The sequence below is a fragment of the Hyaena hyaena genome, unplaced genomic scaffold (assembly GCF_003009895.1).
Source record: "Hyaena hyaena isolate Hyena2069 unplaced genomic scaffold, ASM300989v1 scaffold_8, whole genome shotgun sequence".
Lineage (NCBI taxonomy): Eukaryota > Metazoa > Chordata > Mammalia > Carnivora > Hyaenidae > Hyaena > Hyaena hyaena.
The window spans coordinates 2,596,771-2,620,785 of record NW_024080640.1 but is presented as its reverse complement, the minus strand read 5'-3'; the positions used below and the strand labels follow the sequence as shown (position 1 = coordinate 2,620,785).

Sequence of the window (24,015 nt, the reverse complement as noted above, 5' to 3'; positions counted from 1 at the left end):
CTGAAACAGGCTCCAGGCTCCGAGCTGGCAGTCAGCACAGAGCCCGACGCGGGGCTCGAACCCACGAACCGCGAGATCATGACCTAAGCGAAAGTCGGACGCTTAACCGACTAAGCCACCCAGGCGCCCCTAGAAGTTCATTTCTTATAAACAATTTCAAGAATAAGCAGGAATTTCAGGAATTAATGTACCCTTTTTCGACCTGGGTTCCACTAGAATTAAGCCCTAATGCTTTGGAGCATCCATCAGATCTATCAATTCACTTCTATCCATCTGGAAGTGTACTAGTTATGAAACATCCTTTAGAGAGAAAATAGTCTCTCCAATCCTTTTCTGTGTTCTGTGACTCTGAAGAGGAGCTCTGGTTGAGAAAGGCTGGTAGAGGCTTCGAAATGAAAGCATGACAAAACTTGGCCTAGGATCTTTAGGCAGGGAGAGTAGGCCATAGACTACCCAAGCCTCCAGGTAACTTCAGCAAAACAAGCACTCTGGATAGGAAGGTACCTTTTTCTGAAATGTCGTAAGTCTTCTTCTAGCTGTTCACATACTATATCAGAGTGTGGGTATATATCAGAGGGTATATGAGGGTGTACCACAGACCTCAACAAGAATATAAAGTATATGTCTCTGGACACCTTTCATCAACATTTATTAATCAAGCACTTGTTAGGTTAGACATTTCTAAATGTGGGGAATAGAGCAGTACAAAAACAGACAAAAATCTCTACTCTCATGGATCTCATATTCAAGTAAGGAGAGAAAGATAACAATAAATTATAATACATAGTATACATAATAAGTGCTGTGGAGAAAAATTAAGGAGGAAACTTTGATAGGAAGTGTTGGGTGGGATGTTTGTACAATTTTAAGAATAGCCAGAATAGGCCTCAAGGAGAATGTGACTTTTAGTTAAGAACTGAAGGAGGCAGGATACCCAACTAGGATATCTTAAAGGACCCCAGGCAAAGGAAATAGCAAGTGCAAAGAACTTAAAGCAGGAAAGTGCCTGGCATATTTCAGAATAACAAAATAGTGGGAAGGAGCCACTAGTGTGGCTGGGGTGAAATGAAGAGGAGGGAGGTTCGGGAATGTAGTGATGTGACTAGAAATGTAATGGGAGGGAAAGGGCTGCATGGGCCATTGTAAGAACTTTAGCCTTTACTTAGAGTGAGACTGAGAAGCCATTGGAGGGTTTGGAACAGAGACTTGATATTACTTGACTGACTGATTTCAAGAGAATGAATCTAGCTCTAGTGCTGTGAATAAACCGAAGAGAGGCAAGCTTAGAATTCAGGAGCTCCGTTTTTAAGACATGGGACATTTGAGATGCCTATAAAACATCAAGTGAAAGGATTGAGCAGGCAGTTGGATACATGGATTGAGTGTATAGGGGAGAGATTTGAGGTGGAGATAAAATCTGAGAATCCAATATCAATACACAGTATTTATAACTACGAGGCTGCACGAGCTCATGTGGGAGAGTATAAGCAGAGAAGAGGTCCAGAGACTGATCTTGGGGCTCTCCAATGTTAATTTCTGTAGTCGCTTCAATGATAATGTATGCTGAAAACGGTTCCAAGTTTTTAATTGACATGTATTTGCATATCAAATTTGGAAAGCTATGAGTCAATTTCATTATTCTTGGTCTTCATTTGATAGATTAGGAGCTCTTTCTGTAGCACCTCGTATAACTTCTCACTGCCTCTGTTATGACATCACAAGCTATGAAAGTTTTCCAGGATCACACAAACAAATCACATATGGATCAAAGCCTAGAAAATCAGTCTCTCCTAACTGCCAGTCCAGGGCTTGCCAATTGTTTATGCAAAAAAACAAAAAACAAAAACAAAACGAGATACAGTGTATCTGAAACAGCTGTAAAAGAAGCAAACATCATCTTAGGTTTCATTTTATTTTTATTTAAAAAAATTTTTTTAAATGTTTTATTTATTTCTGAGAGAGAGAGAGAGACAGTGTGAGCAGCGGAGGGTCAGAGAGAGAGGGAGACAAGAATCTGAGACAGGCTCCAGGCTCTGAGCTAGCTGTCATCACAGAGCATTAGGCTTCATTTTTAAAGCACTGGGTTTATGGAAATATCACTTCCTATAGACTATTTCAGATCATACCTGGAATATTAAAGTCATAGGCATATTTTTAAAAGGATACTTAATCTGGAATATATCCAGATGAGGACAACTAGGACAACGGGATCCCCTGAAAATGGTGATTTTTATTTCTACGTAAAACCATTAAATTCCAAGGATTATATAAGAGCTCATCAGAGCTAAATGACTAGATAAAGCAAGAATCATCGTATCATCTAAAATGCTCCCAAAGAAGCCAGATGGCCATTTGTCAGGGATACCATCAAGGTAATTCTAGCATCCAGTGGGAAGTTGAATAATTGATCTTAAGTTCTTTTCTTTTTTTTTAATTTTTAAATTTTTATTTATTTTTGAGAGAGAGCACTCAAGAGTGGGGGAGGGGCAAGGAGCGAGGGGACAGAGAATCTGAAGCGGGCTCTGCACTGACAGCTCAAACTCACGAATTGTGAGATCATGACCTGAGCCAAAGGCAGACAGACACATAACCAACTAAGCCAGCCAGGCACCCGATCTTAAGTTATTTTATTATCTCCAGAATGTTTTGACTCCATGCTCCTGAATTTAATTTCTTTAAATGGATATATAAGGTTGACAATTTTTGAGTCGTTCAACCTAAAAGGTCCAAGTTTCCCAGAGTGACATCAGTCAATATCACTCACTAATGAGGTATACTAGGCAACTATGTGTTCACTTAGAAACCAAGGATATCAATCATACTTTCTAGGTAAGTATTTGTTTTATAAGTACCCTCCCTACATATAGGGGTTCAGTAGGAAGGCAGGCATTGGTTTTCTCTGCAGGAACACAATTGGAAATGTGGCTCTAGCGTGTAGGGAGAAGACTGAACTGGTGTTAAAATTTAGTATAGTTATTGTTTAGTATCAATCTTTAAACAAACTCAGTCTAAAATTTTAACCACCATTTTATAATTCACAATTCACAATTAGTTTGGTTTCCAGAGTTACATTAACTAGTTCACGAATTTTCAACACTGGCTATTGCAGTAGAATAAGACAGTTACTCAAGTCAGTATCTTTACACAGAAATCCATAGGGATTTACATCATTCCATTATAGGGGTGGGGGGCAGGAGGGAATAAAAAGAGAAATATAACAAGTGTAAATAACAATCTACTCAACCTAAAAGCTTCCCAAACAAGCTTTCTTCAACTTTACATAAATACTACTTTCCTATTTGTGTGAAGAACAAATAAAATTTCAGGTCATGATGAAATATTTCTAAAGAATATTACTATTTATAATGTGAAGAGATAACTAGGGCAAACATTCAGCTTCCTACTATATTCCAACAGAAAAGCAAAATAAAATAGCTCCATATTAGATCAGATACATTCTAGGCTTTGTTGCACAAATGGCCAATGCCTTCAAGGGGTCCTACGTGATAATAGCTGATCTGGCATTAAATGATAGCACAGCTCCACAGCTCATAATTTGAATTAATGCTACTGCAGAGGAAGGAAGGAGTGACAAGCAATACAATGGCATAGCTTAGAAGAGAAGGCAAAGGGCTCACTAGAACTAGGGCTCTCTTGAATGTTTTCTTTGTTTCTTGGGGCAATTAAAGTTTCCTTCTTAATTTGTAAGTACTGGATGGAGGGATGGGGAACTCCTCTTATTTTCAAAGAATGGAAAAACACGAGTCTTTATACATGCTGTTCAATGAAGGTCATCAATGAGTTACATATGCTCATCCTCTGAATAAATCAGAATTTAGTTGTGTTAATCACCCTCTTCTGCCATTGTTGGAAGAAAAGACCTCTATTAGACTCCACCCTGAATCCGCAAGAGGAATCCCAAGATTCCATCCAGAATTTTGGTCTAAATTTTTACTGAAGAGTCAAAGTGTTTATTCCAAAGCACAGGTTTGATGGTACTTAATTAGCCTTGGATGGACAGGAAGGTCCATTGATCACACCAAATTAGCCTCCAGAGCAGCTCAGTACTCACCTGAGCTGTAGCTGTCAGTAGATGACTGAGAAATGGAACGAGACAGAGAGCGACGTCCAATTTTGGTGGGACGTTTGTTGAATTCTTGCTTCTGGTCAGCAAATTGGATCTGCTAAGAAAAAGAACTGTAGTTATATAAAGAAAAACAACCTTCACTTTGAGATTGCAGTTCAAGGCTTGCATTATAGGATATTATCTTCCTTTGCAGTTGATCTAATTCTACCAACCCATTTTTTGAATGTTAAGACTTTTTGGACTGAATGATTTTTCATTCTTTACCTACTCTGTTCCTATCAAATTTAAATCTTTGCTCAACTCTGTGGCCATATACCTTTAAAATAAAATTGTGACAAAAAAAATAAAAAGAGAGAATGGGATGTTCTGGTTAAAATAAATTTTTAGAAAGTTGAGTCATATTCCTTTCTATTGTTTCACTGAAAATTAAAGCTGGAAAGAGTCTTTGAGACTATCTATTCTAATATTCATATATCTAGATGAGAAAAATGCAAGGTACAGGAAGGTAAAGTGATTTGTCTTCAGATTTTAAGAGTCTCACAGGAAATGGGATGAATAATAAAAAAAGGGGGGGGGGCTTTCCACTAAGAACTTTCTGAAGCTGCATTCAAATCCTGACTATACCATTCATTAGCTATGTGATGTTGGTCAAGGTGTTTTGTGATCCACATTTTCTCATAAATACAACAAAGATAAAAGTACTTACCTCACAAGTTTTAGAGAGTATTAAATGAAGCAATGCACATAAACTATTAAACATAGCAGTAGATTCAATAAATCCACCCCTGACTCCTACCTCTGCAATTCACTGTTCTTATAACTCTTACAGGTAGTCACTCTAGCTTTTTAAAGGCTTTCTAGAAATATATTAATTAGCTTTTCAATACTAATAAGTATAGTAAATATACTATATTTATTATTTTTAATGGTTGGTATCATAGAATACCTAAAAGCCACAGGATTGATCATCTATTAACTATAACACAACAGATGTAGAAGGAGCAGATGACAGGACTGAATGTATATAGACAGCAATGCTCTGGAGGTTGCATTTTGGACCAATACTGATGATTTTCTTACAATTTTATCCCTTTCTCCTATTGTTGGAGGTTCCAGCTGAAAGTTCATAGAATTTATTCAATAAATAACATTTCTTTTTTCTTTTTAGCTCTAATTGAATGTTTGTATAATTACATGGATTATTCTGGATCCAAGGTGGCAGAGAGGCAGGAAGGATCAACAATCTCACAACTACCTTTCATGATAAAAAGATGATTCCCTGGGGCACCTGGGTGGCTCAGTCAGTAGAGCATCCAACTCTTAGTTTTGGCTCAGTTCATGATCTCACAGTTTGTGAGTCTGAGCTCCGTGTCAGGTCTGTGCTGACAGTGTGGAGCCTGCTTGGGATTTTCTCTGTCTCTCTCTCTCTGCCCCTCCCCCAACCCCTCCCCGTCAAAATAAATAAATAAACTTAAAAAAAAAAAAAAAAGATGGTTCCTTGATGGGGAGGACACAGACACAGCGTACCAGAATGAAAGCAGCAACCGACAGCTAGTATTTCCTGCAGTCAGAGGCAATTATTCGGTTGCCCAAATAACTATTGGGTTATTTGAATACTAATACTAATTAAGAGACTAATGCCAAACTGAATTAGCTTAGGGGAATTACCTTTTAGGGGAATTCCTACCATTTTCATAGCTATACCAACAAATGAAGCTTGGGTTAGTACCTTAGAGTTTGCAACTTGTTTTCAGTAATAGGAAAATTCTCTTTGCAAAGTGAAAAATGGCAAAATTGATTATTTTGCTAAAGTAGCAATTTATTTCAAAAGGATAAAGTGCTCTTTCTATGCACTCCCATGGGATATACGTGAACTTCCACATACTTCTCCTAGTACAGCACTTACCACACTGAATATAAGTATCTATCTGTATTCTATAGGATACAGATCTGTAGGCACAAATGCCTGGCACGTAGAAGGCAATCGCATGCTAAAACAATGAACCTGAAGTAGCCTAGTCTATCTTCACTGTCTGTACTTGGTTGGATATTAAGTAAATGTAAGCCTAAGCCAAATCTAAAGTTAAAAAAAATTTTTAGGGCAAAAAAAGCTGGGCGGGGGAAGGTGGGTGAAAAGATGGGGAAGGGGCTAGCAGTCAAGCTGAAAATGCTGGCTTTCATTTCGCACAACCCTCGTTCAAGACAAAGATGTGTTTTTCCCCCCTCAGAGGCCCATCTAGGAAAAGGAGCAGTAATTGACTTTCCAAAGGCCAGGATGAGTCACTAACTTCAGCAGTGCCTCCTTTTAAGAAAGTAACAGATAAACCCTGCCTCAGATATGTTAACAACCCCCTCCCACCCACACACCGCTAGAGGGGGCCAGCCACTCTGCTTCTGTAGATTTGTAGGATCGGGGTGGGTGGGCGCACACCACTTTACCCCAATAACACTAAACCTAAACCATCTGGCTGCTCATCTTCTGAATCCAGTTTCCTAAGCTGAGCTCTCTTCTCTACAGTCTTCTCCACTTACAGTAATTCTTCCCGCCACTTCTTTTGGCACCAAAGAAGACCAGGCTACGCTGGCTTTCTCCACTCAGAAGAGGGTCCTAAGTCATGTTTACTCATTAGACACTGACCTCCATTTTAAGACAGAAGAATATTAGGAAGAGACTAACCACTTATATAGAATTAGTTATATATACTTTCCCCAAGAAATAAATGTTTATCTTTTTCTGACAACCACAACACAGGACTTAAGTAGGTCATCCCTGGGGCCCAATTCTCAATTCTCCTTAAATGCCATTACACTCTTCACTCAACAGTTCATCTTGTAATACAGTAATCTACTTACCCCAGGTGGGGTACTCTGGAACCTTCTGAACCCCTAGCTTTCCTACCTTGTGAAATCAGGGTCCTTTATGATAACCGTCCTTTTCCATTTCAGAGAGAACTGCCTAATTCCAATAAGCAAGGGAGGGAAAGAGTCTATTAGGAGAAGGGCAGCTCACCTTATGCCAGAAGCAGGGATGAAAGCAGCAAAGGAAGGAAAAAGCAGCTGACCTTTTATAAGAATGGCTACAGCAGCGGCAAGCCAGCTAAATAAGTGCTTAGCCTCACCTGGGCTTTAATCCCAGAGTTGCCATTGACAATGTATTTCTTCTTGTTGCTCAGCATAGTGACATTACCAGCCCTTCTGCCACCTCTCCGGTCCAGGGACCCTTGTGGGTAGGCCTTTAAACTTTCCGCATCAGCAATTCTGTTGGCTCCGGTTCTAGCTAGCTTTTTTTTTTTTTTTGGAGGGGGGGGTACCCTTCCCTGGAATCCCTGAGGCAGCAGTAGAGCCCAATTTAATAAGGCATTTCTGTTAGTGGCTCATCAACCATTCCTAATTCTGGTAGCTGTTTTGCTTTCATTTTTTTTCCTAAACACCTAATTACATGATCCTCTGACCTCTAAACCTTAACAAGTCCCTTGACAAGGCCCAACTTGCATGCGTATAACAATAGCTTATTTATATAACCAGTGCACTTTTTTGCCTACTATAATTAACTTGCTAATTAGGTTCCTTTTTAACCTTACCTGCTCCTTTTCCATGTCAGATGATTTTGGTTAACCTAGTCTCATTAGAAAAAAATTAACTACAGAGCCACTAAAACAATGAGGGAATTTATTAATAAGGTAAGGGGGGAAAATGGTGCCACATGCTGAGGCAGCCTCTCCTCTACACCCGGTGTCCTTGGGTTTGTCAGACTGAGGACACGGTTTCAGCTGTCACCAAGGAAATCAACTTTCTCACACCGTTGCTTTACTCTTAATTGTGCATCTTTTATACAGGTTTTGACATACGGTTTCTAGTCCCAACTCAAGATTGTTGCTGAATTAGGTGGTGAGTGACTTTGCTTTTTTTCAAAGTTTTTCAAAAAACTGCGTGTTTCATGGGAAGTGTGACTACAAAGGAGAGTTTCCTATTTCCTCAGAGTTCCCAGAATCACAATGACCTTGTTACATAGCAAATAAAGAGTCAAATGAAAGGGGCAAGAATCACATTATTTATTTGTCAATTTCTCAAAGAGACCCACTAAAAAGGAAAGCCACATTCAACTATATGTTACAGAGACAGGGGTGGGAATGTGATTTGAATTCTTCCTTAAAAATAGAGACTGCTTACTGAGCACAAGAGAGAACATAAAATGGTAGATTCTTTTTCTAGGATAATCTTTGAGAGAAAAGGACTCTGGAAGAATGGAATAAAGGGAGAAGAGCATATATTTATTAAGTTCCTACTATGTATACATAGCCCTGCGTATTTGTTACTTCTAATAATCAGTATAAGAATCTTACAAAGTCAGCATCATTATTCCCATTTGACAAATTAGGGAAGTGCAGCCCTGATAGAACAAATGATTTGCTGGAGATCTCACAGCAAGTCAGTGATGGACTGGAATGGGAGCCTGTGTTTATGACAGAGCCAAAGTTCTTTCTACGACACCACACCTTATGATATTAATCAGAATATCAAAAACTCCCCTGGTCCTAATCCCAGGTGTCCTAGCTCCACCTCATTCCTCTTAATTTATCTTTAAACTTATTGATTTAAAATTACTCTTTAAATTTACTTTCTTATTAGATCAAGTCTCAGAAATTATATCATCCCACATGATCTTAGGGGCTCTGATCAAATCACAATTCTGAAATGGCTAATCATAGAATATGGAATCTAACAGCTATTTAATTGGCAACTGCCCAATGTTACTACCAAAAGTTGAAAGAGAAATTGAACTCAAATATGATGTTTGCCATCACCCATGACAATCCTGATCCTTACTCATAATTTCACCAAGACAGACAGACCAGTCTTTTTCTGCATGCATGACGAATCTCTAAACTTCTGCTCTTCCTAGTACCCTCTCAGCTGGTTCTGGATTGTCCTCGCTCAGCTGAAAGGGAACTTTTTGGTCCATATTGCTTAACTGAATAGGCCTGAGACAGAGGGAGCCGCAGATCTATACCAGATCCAACTAGAAGACATTTTAGGACACTATTACTGACAGGAAAAGCCTTACAACTCAATAAGTTTATCTAACAAAGTAGTTCTCATATGTTAGGTGCATCACAGTTACCCACAGGGCTTATTAAAGGGCACTGCTAAGCCCCATCCCCAGAGTTTCTGATTTAGTAAATGTGGCTGGGGCCAAAGATTCTTCATTTCCAGCACGTTTCCAGGTGATTTAATGCTGCTGGTCTGGGACTACACATTGAGAACCACTGCTCAAACACTTTCTCCAAGCATGAATAAAGCAGACCTAATGCTCTGGACTCTTTCCTTAGCCAACCATTTTATTCTGTGACGACAACCGTGGAGGCATATTCAGAGGCAGAAAAGAAAAGGTTACTTGAAAGGTCAGAGAATAGAATGAGGTGATCCTTTCTTTATACCCAACACAGGATATAAAGAGAACTCAGTCTAACTCTGACTTTCACAATTTAAAGCTGTTAAGAATAGATTGTTAATACATTAAGAAAAATAGGACTTGTGAGGAGGAAGAAGATCTATTTACCCTAAAGAGGATCAGGCCAAGGGAAAACAATTCTTTTTCAAATATATAAAGCAGTATTACAAAGGATGATCATCAATGGTTCTCTTTATCTCCATTTCTTAACATTTCAGCACTTAACACCAGTAATCCTCATTTGTAAAATGAGAACAATAAATATCTACTTTGCCTATGTCAAATGTGTACTGAGTATATAAGAGGGTTTTGGAGACTACATAATGATACATAGGTACAAAATATTAACATCTCTGTCCTTTTAGTCACAAGTCCTTCACCTAGAGTGAATGGATGTCTAGACCGCCCCCCAACACAGAATGCAAACATTTGTGTATGTGGATATTTTCCTGGGGAGAAGGCCATAGTTTTCATCAGTTTCTCAAATGGATCTCTGCCTTTAAGTGTCAATCCTGACCCAGAGTTATAGTCAAGCGACCTCCACCATCATTTACTAGATGCCTTACAGATTTCTGTTCCACTTCCAAGGAGACATGGTTCAAGCATTCTTAGACACATCTCTCTCTTCCAAGCCAAAGAAGCTGCCTGAACAGATTCTTCACCTAAAACAGAGATTATTTCTAGCCACAAGAAAACCGGGAAACCAGCTGGCTGGGTACTCAAGAAAGTCAATCAGATTTCCTATGGAAAAGTACCAAGTACTACAGACAGCTTGGATGGGAGGGGGAAATATTAAAATGTAAAAACTTAACAAAAAGGTTACTGCTGATCTCCATACACATAAAAGGGGTTATTTCACCTACCAGCATAGACTAAAGATTTCTCAAGGGAAGTAAAAACATTAATAAGGACAGTCTTTAAAAGGATACATTCCCATACTCTGGTTTCTCTTCAGATCGTATAAATCTTTCACCTTTTACTAAAAGGATACATTTCCCAACCTTTTAGCAGTAAAATTCCTGAACAAGGCTAAAAAATCCTTCACATGGAAACAGCTGAGGACCAGAGCCTCCAGAAGTTTTCCAGTGACTGACAGAATGTTAACTTGAAGGTCTACCTTATCAATTTTCAAGATGGGGGTTCTTCGAACTTCATCCTGGTTTATTTATTTCCCTAATGGAAGTCAGAGATGTGAGTACTGGCAGCTGCTGTCTGTGGTCTGAGTCCTATTCTCTGAGGGGTATGCGAGTCTTACTGCTGTCGATCATTAACAAGGGGGGGACTTGTTACAATGCACCTCCTCTGCTAAATTTTCCTCCTGAAAGAAGGTTTGAAAGCTTTGTAATGTTTCCTTTGGAGTCAAGGACAGTCTCAGTCGAAATTTAATTACATTAATATATAAACTGGAACATGAGTCAGACATTTGGTCAATAAATTGAAATTTTGGCCCAACATGGGAGATGGTTCCAGGGTTTTCTCTTGGGGATTAAAAAGCACTCTAATTTTTCATAGGCAAGGTCTATGGACAATATACACTAGAGAATGCTCGGTGGCCCACTTTGCTGGCTAAGCGGCTATCAGTGGCAGCCTAATGAAGTACTACTTCCCGACCAGGTCAGAAATTAATGACTTATGTGGTATCTGAAAGAAAGCCTCAAGAGGCTAATCTTTGGCAAGGAAAAGATAGATGAAAAAACTGACAAGCCCTTCCTTACACTTTCTTGCTGTTGTTAAAAAAATTGCTGATCAAAGGTTATTTTCCTGGTTTTTGAGAGAGAAGCGCCAAGAAATCTCTAAGTGAGAAATGCCGTATTGAAAACAGAGTTGTGCTTTATTAAAGAATGTCTTCTAAAAGTTGGAAAGTCCTAGATCATATCACTTAAGTAACAGTCACTAACTCGTTTAGAACAGTTTTCTTGTTCCCATAAATAAAAAGAAGTAAAAGTTTGGTAGGAGCTCCTGTGGAGAGGATATACTGAGAAGATAAAGTAGTGAGGACTATTATCAGAATAAGAGTTATATACTAACCCTTAATATAGCAACTCTACAAAACATTTATTGATTCTGAGTCGACATACTAATGTTCTATGGAATTCTTCTGTAATATTCCTTTATAGAAGTACTAAAGCTTAATATCTTACTGTGGCAAAGAAAACCAAAATTCGTGCTCCTCTTTCTTATTATTAGTGAGTAGCTGGAGATTCAAACACAAACTTAAAATCCAACTAGAATTATTATGTGAATCCTTTCCATCAATTTTAAAACACTGCATTATTTGATATAAGCCTGTAAATGGGAAGGATTTCTTTCCATCAAACATTTTAAAACTAAGGACAAGGTTCTGAAACAACACTAAGAACAGCAACAGCAAGGCATGCCTGGGTGGCTGAGTCGGTTAAGCGTCCAACTCTTAATTTCAGCTCAGGTTCAATCTCATGGTTCGTGGGATGCAGCCCCATGTTGGACTCCACACTGACAGTGCTGAGCCTGCTTGATATTCTCTCTCCCTCTCCCTCTGCCTCCCACCATCAAAATAAATAAACTTAAAAAAAAAAAAAAAAAAGAACAACAGCAATAACCCCAACACAAAAAATAAACAATAGTTGTGACAATGAGAGTTGAAATGCAGGCTCCTCAGTTGGGCTTTTGCCAGGCTCACTATACACGCAATCTCATTACTGATGGTAATTTCTTTAAGTCCATAATTCTGTAAACACTGAAAAGAACTTAGAATATGTTATATACTGTCTAACTAGTTTTCCATAGGTAAATCATATATATAAACATAAGGCTGGTGTAGATTGTAACAAATCAGGCTAAACCAGGAGAGACCAGACAGTTAGGAACATGAGAATAGTTGCTAAAAGATTTTAAATCAAAAGTTGAAATTGGGTCTAAAACACTAGATGTTATGTACTAGTTCTCATCAATAAATAAATCCTTATATTTAAATTACATAAAAAATATCTATCGGGCAAACATTGCATTTTGAAGAACACTATCGAGAGAGCTATAGTGACTGCCCTTTAGAAATATACATATAAAGAATGGGGAAATGTTTTGACTGCAGGGAAAGAATGGGCAGTTAGGGGAGAAACATCTTACATCTTTCCAGAGACTTGAGAGACCACCATTACTACAAGTTCTGGTTTTCCCCCTCACTATTCTTTTTCTCTACCCCCATGAGAAAGAAACTAAGCATTAGCCTGCAAACAGAGCACAAAGCACTCCCAGGATAACACACTCCATGCGGTTTGCCAGCAGCACTAGGAGTTCTCCAGCCCAGCACACACAGCCAGGCAGTAAGCTGACTCTGGCCAGGCAGCTCCCAGACCTTTCCCAGTTTCACTTGCAATTAAGAAACAGGGGTGATCCATGACACAGGAGCTAATCAGAATTTACAGTAATAATTGCTCTCCCACCCACACATCTTGGTAGGGACTTTGTCACAGGTGATCCCTGTCACCTGTCAGAAATGGTTGCCTCATTACCAAGAAACAGAAGGAAAAGCAAAGCGACCAAAGAACTCACCATCCACTCAGGCATGTGAAAAGCTGAGGTGCCCTCATTACCGTCCCACTTCTCCATAGTGCAGGCTTGGGTAATCTACGTCCTGAAGCAAAAGGGAAAACTGGTTTGGAAATGCCAGGGTTTTTTGAGTGCCCCAAAGCAGAACCAAACCTAGTGATTCAGAAATTCACAATATCTAGCAGAAGCTGCATCCCCTTTCAAAGAGGCTTTCTATTCAAATTAAGATCATTAGCCAACTGCCTGACAAGTCCCTTACTGGCCCCCTTCAAACCTTCTTGCTTTTGATTCAGTATCAGAGGTGATGCAAAGTTCTGCACCCAGGCACTGAACTTCCCACAGGACACTCACTGTTTAATGCTACCCACTCAACCACCACCTCCCCAGTGGACACTTTCTGCAGCAACAGTCAGGCCTCCTCTCTTTCTCTGTGTGTAAGGCACTTGTTAATTTTCTCCCGCCCCTCAGGACACGTCACTGGAGGTGCTGATACCAAGATCAATAAGGATCGAGGTCAAGAAGGCACTCCCATTTCTCAAGAGTTGCTTGATTTGGATCTGTAAACAGGCGTTTCCTTGAAATCAAGAGTTCCTTATGGCTTTCAAGTTTAAACAGCTATGCAGAACCTCCCCATCTGCTCACACCAGGGGTCTGGCACCAAACTCAGGCATATCTCAAGTTAAATTCTTATTGCAAGGGAGATTTGATTCAGATGATGCCAGGGAAGATCTCTTAGAAAATCAGAAACCAGAATCTCTGAAGAAAGTTCTGGGACCACAACTCCCTCTGCTGGCTCCCTGTGCGATGTACATGAAGGTCCAAGGGCCTTCAGCTGCAGAAACAACATAGGTCCCAACCCTAAATGAGCAGCTGACCTGAGGCGAGTCAGGAGCTACGACAGTGTAGGTTTAGAGGAAGCCAAAGTTTCCAATCAAGACTAGTGCTGCCTCCAAGTTCCTAGCCAAAGTGGGTTTTTATTCACCAGTCTGGTTTTGGGAAGAGACAGGATGCCAACACAGTAGCCCGATATACTATCACCTTAAGGGACCTCCGAAGCTGTTCCCTCTTTAGGTTCCTATACCAGATTCCTCTTCTCTGCATACTTCAGAAGTTTGGAAATAAGATAAAATTAGAATAAAGGTGGCCTAACCTATTGTACCTGCTTTGCTCATTCCTAGGGCATGTTATCCAGTAAGAGTACCATAGATTTCAGGCACAAAGTAAGCCCAATGAGATATGCCTGTTTTGGTCCCCTTTATGGGCCAGAGACCCTTTCAGTGTTAATTCCCATTGCACAGGATAATTTTTCTAGAGCTGATGGTTTTTATTAAAATTAGTATTATTAGTCCATTGCCCCTCAGGGCCTCCACTGCTTAAGAGAATGATCTTTTGGATGTGGAATGGAGAAGATGGTAATGTCTAGGGGAAGAGATATGGTAAGATGCCAGAGAAGACAGAATTCACATACCTGACCTGGATGTCTAGGCTAGAAAGAAAGGCAAGTGAAAACAGAATGGGACTGTTGGCCCAGATGAGTGCAGAGGTGTCAAAGGATTAGCAGGGCAGGTAGAGATCAGATACAGTGAGAAGAGAGAACAGCAGAGGTAGAAGTAAAGGAAGCTGCGGCCACTAAGGGGCTATGGAGTGAAGCAATGAGTGATGCCATGATATAGAACGTTGATGACATGCAGGGGCGATAGGTCCTCTGAGGTCAGGGTGTTGATTCTGATAGTTGTCAGCAACCTCCAGTCATTGTCCTCTGGTCTTCCTTTTATTTTTTTTATTCTTTTTAATTATTACTTTTTTAATGTTTTATTTATTTCTGGGAGAGAGAGAGAGAGAGAGAGAGAGAGAGAGACAGCATGAGCAGGGGAGGGTCAGAGAGAGAGGGAGACACAGAATCTGAAACAGGCTCCAGGCTCTGAGCTGTCGGCACAGAGCCCGACTCATGGCTCGAACCCACGATCTGTGAGATCGTGACCTGAGCTGAAGTTGGATGCTTACCTGACTGAGCCACCCAGGTGCCACCTCTGGTTTTCCTTTTAATCCAAACCTCTTAATAGAATGAGAAGTTACATTTGCTGCCTAAATTTCCGATGGTATCCTTCATTTGTATTTTATTTATTTTTTTATAAACTTTTTAAAAGTTTATTCATTTGTTTTGAGAGAAAGATAGAAAGAGAGATTGAGCAGGGGAGGAGCAGACAGACAGAGAGGGGGAGAGAGAATCCCAAGCAGTCTCCACACTGTCAGTGCAGAGTCCAATGTGGGGCCTGAACCCACGAGCCATGAGATCATGACCTGAGCTGAAGTCGAGTCAGAAGCTTAACTGAGCCACTCTCATCTGTATTTCAAATGTAACATATCCTAAACCAAAATGATCGCTCCATTGTTCCTCCTCCCCTCAACTCTCCAAACAAGTTTCTTCTCACTTTTCCACCTCTATTCCCTTGGGCAACCAAATATAAATCTCAGTCATCTTTGTTTTCTTCCATTTTCCCTAGTCCCCAGAACAATTCATTGCCAATTCTTCCAAGCCTGTCATCTGTCCATCCCCATCTATTTTCACTGCCTCCTAAAAGTCCTCTATAAATCCTTTCCAGGATGGTCTTCCACTCCATATCCCCATACATAGTCCATCCCTACAAAAGCTGTATTGCCCACTATTTCCTGGATGTGAAGACCAGGAGCTAAGAGTACTGGTTTGGGAATTAAACAGACCTGGTGAGAATACTGACTCTGCCCCTTAGTTAACTTCCCTCTCCCTCTAGTTTTCCAATCTGTATAGTGCAAATAATAATAATAGCCACCTCACATGCTTGATGCAAGGATTTAAAAAGTGTGCATACACTAAGTAATTAATAAACAGTAGTTGTGGGGCACCTGGGTGGCTCAGTCGGTTAAGTGTCTGACTTCAGCTCAGGTCATGATCTCACGGTTCATGGGTTCGAGTCCCACGTCAGGCTCTGTGCTGACAGCTAGCTCAGAGCCTGGAGCCTGTTTCAGATTCTGTGTCTCCCTCTCTCTCTGACCCTCCCCTGCTCACGCTCTCTCTCTCTCTCTCAGAAATAAATTAAAAACATTAAAAAATTTAAAAGAAAACATAAAATAAAATAAACAGTAGTTCTTACTTATGTCATTATTATGAGGTCCTTTCCCATCTGATGCCTTTGCTTGTGCCATTTTCTCAAATTGAAATGCATTCATTCTGCCTTCACTTCTCTCATCTTCACACATGCAAATTCTTCAAGTTCGGCTCAAATGATAGCTCTGCCATGGAATCTAACCTAGATAAAGCAGTCTCCATTTCCTCTAGTATTGATGTCTGGTCACATCACTATTTTCACCCTTCCTCACATTAAAGTTACTGTGTATGTGTGTTGTCCCTCATTAGAGTCCATGTCTTTTAAGGCCTTACCCAGCTTTGATTTGCCCACAGTGTCTGGCATATATTAAGGGCTTAAGAAATTGTCAAATTTTATATACTGTATGTTTACCTTACAGTACTCTGAGAGTAACTTGCATAATCAGTGTGTTCAATATATTTTTGGAACATTATTTTATATACACAGGGGCTTAGTTATACCACTGCCCACAGCTAGGACTTATTTGCGGTGAGTCCTTAATAGGGTTTTAATCCTTAATTATAATATTATCTCTGTAGGAATATATAATCCACTTTCCATTGCTTGATCTGCATCAATTGTAATCCATTATGATCTGCATCATAATGAAGCTTTTAGGACCAAGTCAAGGCCAAAAAAGAGTAGCATTCAACACTTAAAATATTTTAGTGATCAGTAAATTACTAGATTATTGGTGGTCCTGTACATGTTTTCTACATAATCAGTTATGGAAGAAAATGACTTTTAAAGAAGACGGGTTGGGGGAGGGCGCCTAGGTGGCTCTGTCAGTTGGGCACCCGACCTCATCTCAGGTTGTAATCTCACAGTTGGTGGGTTAGAGCCCCGCATTGGGCTCTGTGCTGACAGCTAGGAGCCTGGAGCCTGCTTCAGGTTCTGTGTTTCCCTCTCTCTCTCCCCACCCCTCCCCCCTTACTCTCTCTCTCTCTCTCATAAAAATAAGTAAACATTTAAAAATTATATTAAAAAAAGACAGAGTGGGAATAAAAGAATAAGCAAAGGTAAAATATATTGCTTTTGGAGGCTAAACTAAATGTCACTTTAGTTGTAACCTTTTTTTAAAGATTTATTTATTTAAGTGCTCTCTACACCCAGTGTGGGGCTCAAACTCATGACTCTGAGATCAAGAGTCATGTGTTCCGCCAAATGAGCCAGCCAGGAACCCCAATTGTGACTTTGTGTTTATTTGTTTAGTGTAGGGTTTTTTTTTCATTTTTAAATGTTTTTATTTATTTTTGAGAAAGAGAGCATGAGTGAGGGAGGAGCACAGAGAGGAGGACACAGAATCTGAAGCTGGCTCCAGGCTCTGAGCTGTCAGCATAGAGTCTGATGCGGGGCTCGAACTCGCGGACCGCGAGATCATGACCTGAGCCAAAGTGGGAAACTTAACCTACTGAGCCACTTAGGTGGCCCTGTTTAGTGTAGGTTTCAACTACGCTAATGGAAGCGTAGATTTCCTTTGTAAACTGCAGCCTTACTACGCTTTTCTCCAATGACTGTGAAACAAAAATACAACAAGCTATTGTTACATTTGGGAACTGAAGATCTATTAACTGAGTGGGGCTGTATAAGGCATGAGGTATAAGGTATAAACACTAGTTACCAAGTTGTTTACAACCGAATTTCATTTTACCATACTGTGCCTTAGAAGACACACCTATAGCAAGGGCCAGAGTAGGACCACTGCACATGGTTATCTATAATAAGCACTCTTAACATTTAGGTGAGAAGTTTGCAACTTCAAAAAAAAAAAAAGTTAGACAAACTACATTTGCGCCTACAGCCTTCAAGCTTTACAAAAGTGGGCCAAGTGTACGAATAGCTCAGAAGAATCTTATCTGCGCTCCAAGAAGAACAACTTGAAGTTGTATGTGCCAGTTGTGCTCCTGCCAGTGGTGATTTGATAGCGGTACTGTTAATGAAGGTAAGCCAGATGACTTGCCAGAGTGACTATATGCTTGGCTAGAGGAGAAAAAACAAGTTAATATTTCCAGGGGTCAAAGTCAAAAGGAACCACGCAGTGAAGTAACGACAACAGCAGAACAGTTTTAAACAAGAGGTGATAAACCTGGAACCTGGGAAGTCATAAGGCACAGGGCAAAGAATACAAGAATGTGACCCTGTACTCCATTCCTGCCTGTGTCTAAGGGTTTTATTAGATGTTGGCAAGTTACCTAATTACTCTCTTCTTCAGTTTCCTTATTGTAAAACGAGGAGGAGGTGGGTAATAGTGGACTGTGGAAGGATAGAACTGGTTCCTTCCAGTCCTGACATTGAGTATTTCTAAGCTGTCTGTTTCTTAGGCTCTAAGAAAAAGCAGTAACTATTCCTTAGTCCCCTAAGTTACAGCTTATTGTAGAAGCTAAGATTCTTAACCTCCTGAGTTCAAAGTTCCAGCTGGTCAATTAGGAGTCTGGCTGGAAAGGCTAGGCCTCAGATCTCCCTTGCCCCTTCAGATTTGAAACGCTAATGCTACCATAGCAAATGGAATTGCCAAATCCTCCCCCTACCCACTACCTAAAGGGTAGGCACCCTATCTCTCAGTACCTTAAGACTCATATCCCACAGGTATTTTAGACTCTGCATGGAGGCATCATCATTACTAGTAAGACTACAGGCTTTGGAGCTAGATAGGCTTGGCCTTCAAGGCTAGTTCCATCACTTACTATCTGCATGTATCTTTACATAAGCAATATAACTTTTTGAGCCCTTGCTTCCTTATCTGTAAAACAGGATAATCATGCCTTCCTCACATTGATGTTATCAAAATTAAGTAATACATAGTAATTCATAAAAAGTGCCAGGAAGCTATTTTGTCCAAAACTAGACATAGCAGAGTAGTACCAGACTGTCTGGTTTAAATCTTCGTTCACACTGGGGCGCCTGGGTGGCTCAGCTGGTTAAGTGTCCAACTTCAGCTCAGGTCCTGATCTTGCGGTTTGTGAGTTTGAGCCCTGCGTCGGGCTCTGTCCTTATAGCTCAGAGCCTTGAGCCTGCTTCAGATTCTGTCTCCTTCTCTCTCTGCCCCTCTCCTGCTCATGCTCTATCCCTCTCTGTCTTTCAAAAATAAACAAATGTTAAAAAATAAAAGTTTAAATCTTGATTCACACTTACTGTGTAACCTTAAGCAAATTACTTATCCTCTCTGTGTCCCAGTTTCCTCATCTGTAACCTGAGGACATTAACAGTATCTACCATATGGGACTGCTGAAAAGATCAAATTATACACACACACACACACACACACACACACACACACACACACCACTTAGAACAGTGCCTCGAACTTGTCACTGCTATTTAAAATTTACTATTATCACTAATATACATATCCCCCAACACACCCAAATCCATCTTCTCTTATACATGATGAATTCATTCAATCAAACCACAAATATTTATTGGGAGCCTACTGTGTGTCAGCCAGCATAAAAAGATAGTTCTTGCTCTCATGGTGCTTACCGTCTGGAGAGAGAGACAGACAATTAAATAAATAGTTACAACAAAAATATGAAAAATGACAAGGTAAGTACAGGGCTATGTTAGTATATAGCAAGGGTGCCAACCATGTATGTTGGGGGTGAGAAGTTCCACTTAGGCTGAAAGGTAAAGGATGATTAGGGGGTATCTGGCGTGTATTTGGCAAGGAAGAGTGTTGAGAAAAATATTGTAACAGAAAAAAGAAAGTACTCCATCATATCTCTTGCAATCTGTCCTTTCTTCTTCATACCAGCTGTGTAAAGCCTGACCATCATCACATCTATCGAAATCAGTGTTTCACAAACTTTTTTGTTTTGTTTTTCAAAAAAATTTTTTACATTTATATATTTTTGAGAGACTGAGACAAAGCATGAGCAGGGGAGGGGCAGAGAAGGGGGGGTACACAGAATTCAAAGCAGGCTCCAGGCTCTGAGCTGTCAGCACAGAGCCCAACGTGGGGCTTGAACCCACGAACCGTAAGATCATGGCCTGAACTGAAGTCAGGTGCTCAACCGACTGAGCCACTCAGGCGTCCCCAGTGCTTCATAACTTGTGCATTCATAAACTTGAATGTGTCAACAAATTATCTGAAGATCTTGTTGAAATGCTGACTTAGGTCCCAAGATTCTACTTTTTTTTTTTTTTTTTTTCTAATAGTTTATTGTCAAATTAGTTTCTACATAACACTCAGTGCTCATCCCCAAAGTCCCTTCCCCCCCTCCCCCCCACATCCATCAGTCCTCAGTTTTTGTCAGCATTCAAGAGTCTCTCATGGTTTGCCTCTCTCCCTTTCCCCCACCATTTCCGCCCTTCTTCTCCCCCTTGCTCTCCCATGATGCTACTACTGCTGGGACTATACTTTGACAAGGACCTAGACAATTCCATCCCCATACAGCCTACCTCAATTTGTTAACTCTACTCATTTATATGTGATTATCAACAGCTCAATCATGTTAAAATCTGACCACATCACTTCTTTGTTCATAATGTCTTTAAAATAGCTCCCCAATGTCTTTAAAATAAAATCCAAACTCCTTAGCAAGACGCACAAGACCCTGCATGACAATTTAAGCTTGTGCATACCTCCCAAGCCTCAGCTCTCTGAATTCCCTCACACCTCACTGTGAACACACACACACACACACACACACACACACACACCCCTTTCAAAATTTAGCTTAGCTGTAACTTCTTTCAGTACACATTTCCAGCTCCTAGTCTAGGTTAAGAATCATTTCTGTGAGTTACTGAGTAATCCCCCAGACAGACTGATAATTTGTCTTTTTCCACATTAGAACTGCAAGCAATCTGAGGGCAGAGATTATGTGTCTTATTCCTGTATTGCAAGTACCTAGCATCTAGTAAACAACCAATGAATATGTGTTGAATGAAAAAATGGCTTGAAGAATAGCTAGATCAGAAGAGTAAAGCTCCAACTGAATAAAATACAGGATAAGCACCCAAAAGGTAAAAAGAAGGAAAAGGGAATCAGGTATGACTAAGAACTGACAAAACTATAAATAGAAATATCACTGTAACAAAATTCTGTATCTCCCTGTCACTGACTAATCCAATCACTGCTTCTCAGATAAATAATTAAGCAATACAGAGACTACAGTACACTAAAGCAGGCACCACGCCACCTTTTCCACTCCCTGTTAAATCCTCTAGATTCTGGGAGTGGAATGTGGAATGTAAATCCTCAATTTCCCTGACACAGCGAATACACCTCCATTCAGGTCAAAGTTCAGTTTGCTGCACAGTTAGCACCTCTAGCTAAAACTGTCCTCAAAAAGAGATCAAGCTAAAACTTGAACACAACCAGAATAAAAGTGAGAAGGAATTTATCATAGACTGGAGGGGGATGGGAAGGGTGTAGGGTAAAATACTGAAACATAATGCCATTAAATAAATGTAGAATGCGAACTTCTAACTATATTCTTTTAATTTTTAAATGCATTTTTTATGGAAGCATAACTAACCTACAAAAAAAATACACAAATCAAAAAGTTACAGTTCAATAAAATTTCAAAAGTCAACACACCTATGTAACCACTACCCAGATAAGACAATACAACATTACCAGCACCCAAGAGCCTTCCCTCATGTCCCCTCTCAGCTATCAGCCTCACTCCTCCCTATAGGTGATGCCTACCCCGATTCCTATCAACACTGATCAGTTTTGCCTCTTTTTGAACCTGATATAAAGATCATCAAATATCATCAATTTCTGCTCAAAATGTTTCTGAGAGTTACCCAAGTCAGTTGCATTTAGCAGTTCATTTATTTTTATTACCAGAAAGTATTCCATTGCATGAATATTCATAATTTATTGAATCCATTCTTCCATTGAAGGTTGTTTTCAGTTTAAGGGCCATAAAAAAATGATGTTGCTATGAACATTCCTCAGGTGTTGTATGGTGCTCACGTGAAGATATTTTTCTGGGTGGGTATTTATCTAGGAGTATAATCGCTGCATTACAGGGTGTGTATATGTTCAGCCAGGTAGATGACGTCAAATAATTTTCCAAAATTTTTAAACTAACTTCTATTCCTACCAACAGGAGAATAGTGTTCCAGTTGCTTCATATCCTTGCCGGTATTGTTGGTCTCTTTACATTTTAGGCATTCTACATAATGGTGTCACACTGTGATTTTAAGCTGCATCTCACAGCCGCCACCACTATCATCACCACTGAGCACAGTTTTTTTATGGACTTTATTATGTTGAGGTGCAACTCCTTTATATTTACTTCGTTGAGAGTTTTTATTTTTTTAAATGTTTATTTTTGAGAGTGAGCGAGCTCGTGCGCGAGAACATGAGTGGGGGAGGGGCAGACAAAGAGGGAGACACCGAATCGCAAGCAGGCTCCAGGATCTGAGCTGTGAGCACAGAGCCTGACATGGGGCTCGAACCCATGAACAGTGAGATCATGACCTAAGCCGAAGTCAGACGCTTAACCGACTGAGTCACCCGGGTGCCCCTGCTGAGAGTTTTTATCATGGATGGATGTTTAATTTTGTCACATGTTTTTTCGGCCTCATATGGTCATATGGTTTTTATCCTTCATTTTGTTAATATGGAGTACTATGGTGATTGAGTTGTGGATGTTGAACCATCCTTACGTCTCTAGAATATTTCCCACTTGATCATGATGTATGTTCTTGTTAATGTAGTACTGAATTTGATTTACTAATATTTTGTTGAAGATTTCTGAATATGTATTCATTATGAATATTGGCAATGAATAATGGTAACATTTTTTTGTATGTGTGGTAAAATATGCATAACATTTGTCATTTTAACCATTTTAAAGTGTACAATTCAATGGCATCAAACACATTCACTGTTGTGCAATCATAACCACTATTCATCCCCAGAATGTTTTCACTATCCCACACCCACTAAACAGTTAACTCCCCACTTCCCTCTTCCCTCAGCCCCTAGAAACCACTATTCTACTTTCTGTATCTTTTAATTTGACTATTCTAGGTGTCTCCTATAAGTAGAATCATACAATATTTGTCCTTTTGTATTTAGTTTATTTCATTTAGTACAAGGTTTTTTTGTTGTTGTTTTTTTTTCAAATTTTTTTAATGTTTTATTTATTTCTAGGGGAGAGAGAGAGACAGCATGAGCAGGGAAGGGTCAGAGAGAGAGGGAGTCACAGACTCTGAAACAGGCTCCAGGCTCTGAGCTGGCTGTCAGCACTGAGCCCGACGCGGAGCTCGAACCCACGAACCGCGAGGTCATGACCCAAGCGAAAGTCGGACGCTTAAACGACTAAGCCACCCAGGCGTTGTACACAACTTAGTACAACTTAGTACACAACTTAGTACAAGGTTTTTAAGGTCTGTCCATATTGTAGCACTTGTAAGACTTTCACTCCTTTTTAGGGCCAAATAATAATATTCTATTGTATGGATATACCACACTTTGTTTTCCCATTTCCTATCCAATGATAGACTTTTGGGTTGTTTCCACATTTTGGCTATTATAAATAGTACTGTTATGAACACAGGTGTGCAAATACTTGTTCAAGGCCCTACTTTCAATTCTTTGGGGGATATACCCAGAAGTAGAATTGTTGGATCATATTATTATAATTTCTGTTTGGGGTGCCTGAGAGGCTCAGTTGGTAAACCCTCTGACTTTTGCTCAGGTCATTATCTTGTGGTTCTTAACTACAAGCTTCACATCAGGCTCTTTGCTATCAGCACAGAGCCCACTTTGGATCTTCTGTCCCCCTTTCTCTACCCCTTTCTTGCTCACTTGCCCTCTCTCTCAAAAACAATAAATAAAAGGGCACCTGGGTGACTCAGTC

General features: G+C 40.0%; 1 protein-coding gene across 3 annotated transcripts in view; it reads right to left on the bottom strand.

Annotated features, from left to right (window-relative positions):
• AHCYL2 (adenosylhomocysteinase like 2) overlaps nucleotides 1-24,015 on the bottom strand; it is a 173,285-nt gene that overhangs the window by 39,026 nt on the left and 110,244 nt on the right. Inside the window, exons 1-2 of one of the 3 annotated variants that reach the window (XM_039243142.1) lie at nucleotides 13,071-13,127; nucleotides 4,073-4,181 (exon numbers count right to left, since the gene is read on the bottom strand). In XM_039243142.1, coding sequence (XP_039099073.1) covers nucleotides 4,073-4,181; nucleotides 13,071-13,127 — 166 coding nt within the window. Of the gene's footprint in view, nucleotides 1-4,072; nucleotides 4,185-13,070; nucleotides 13,128-24,015 lie in introns of those variants that run through there. The other 2 variants (XM_039243131.1, XM_039243139.1) reach the window with 2 other exon arrangements.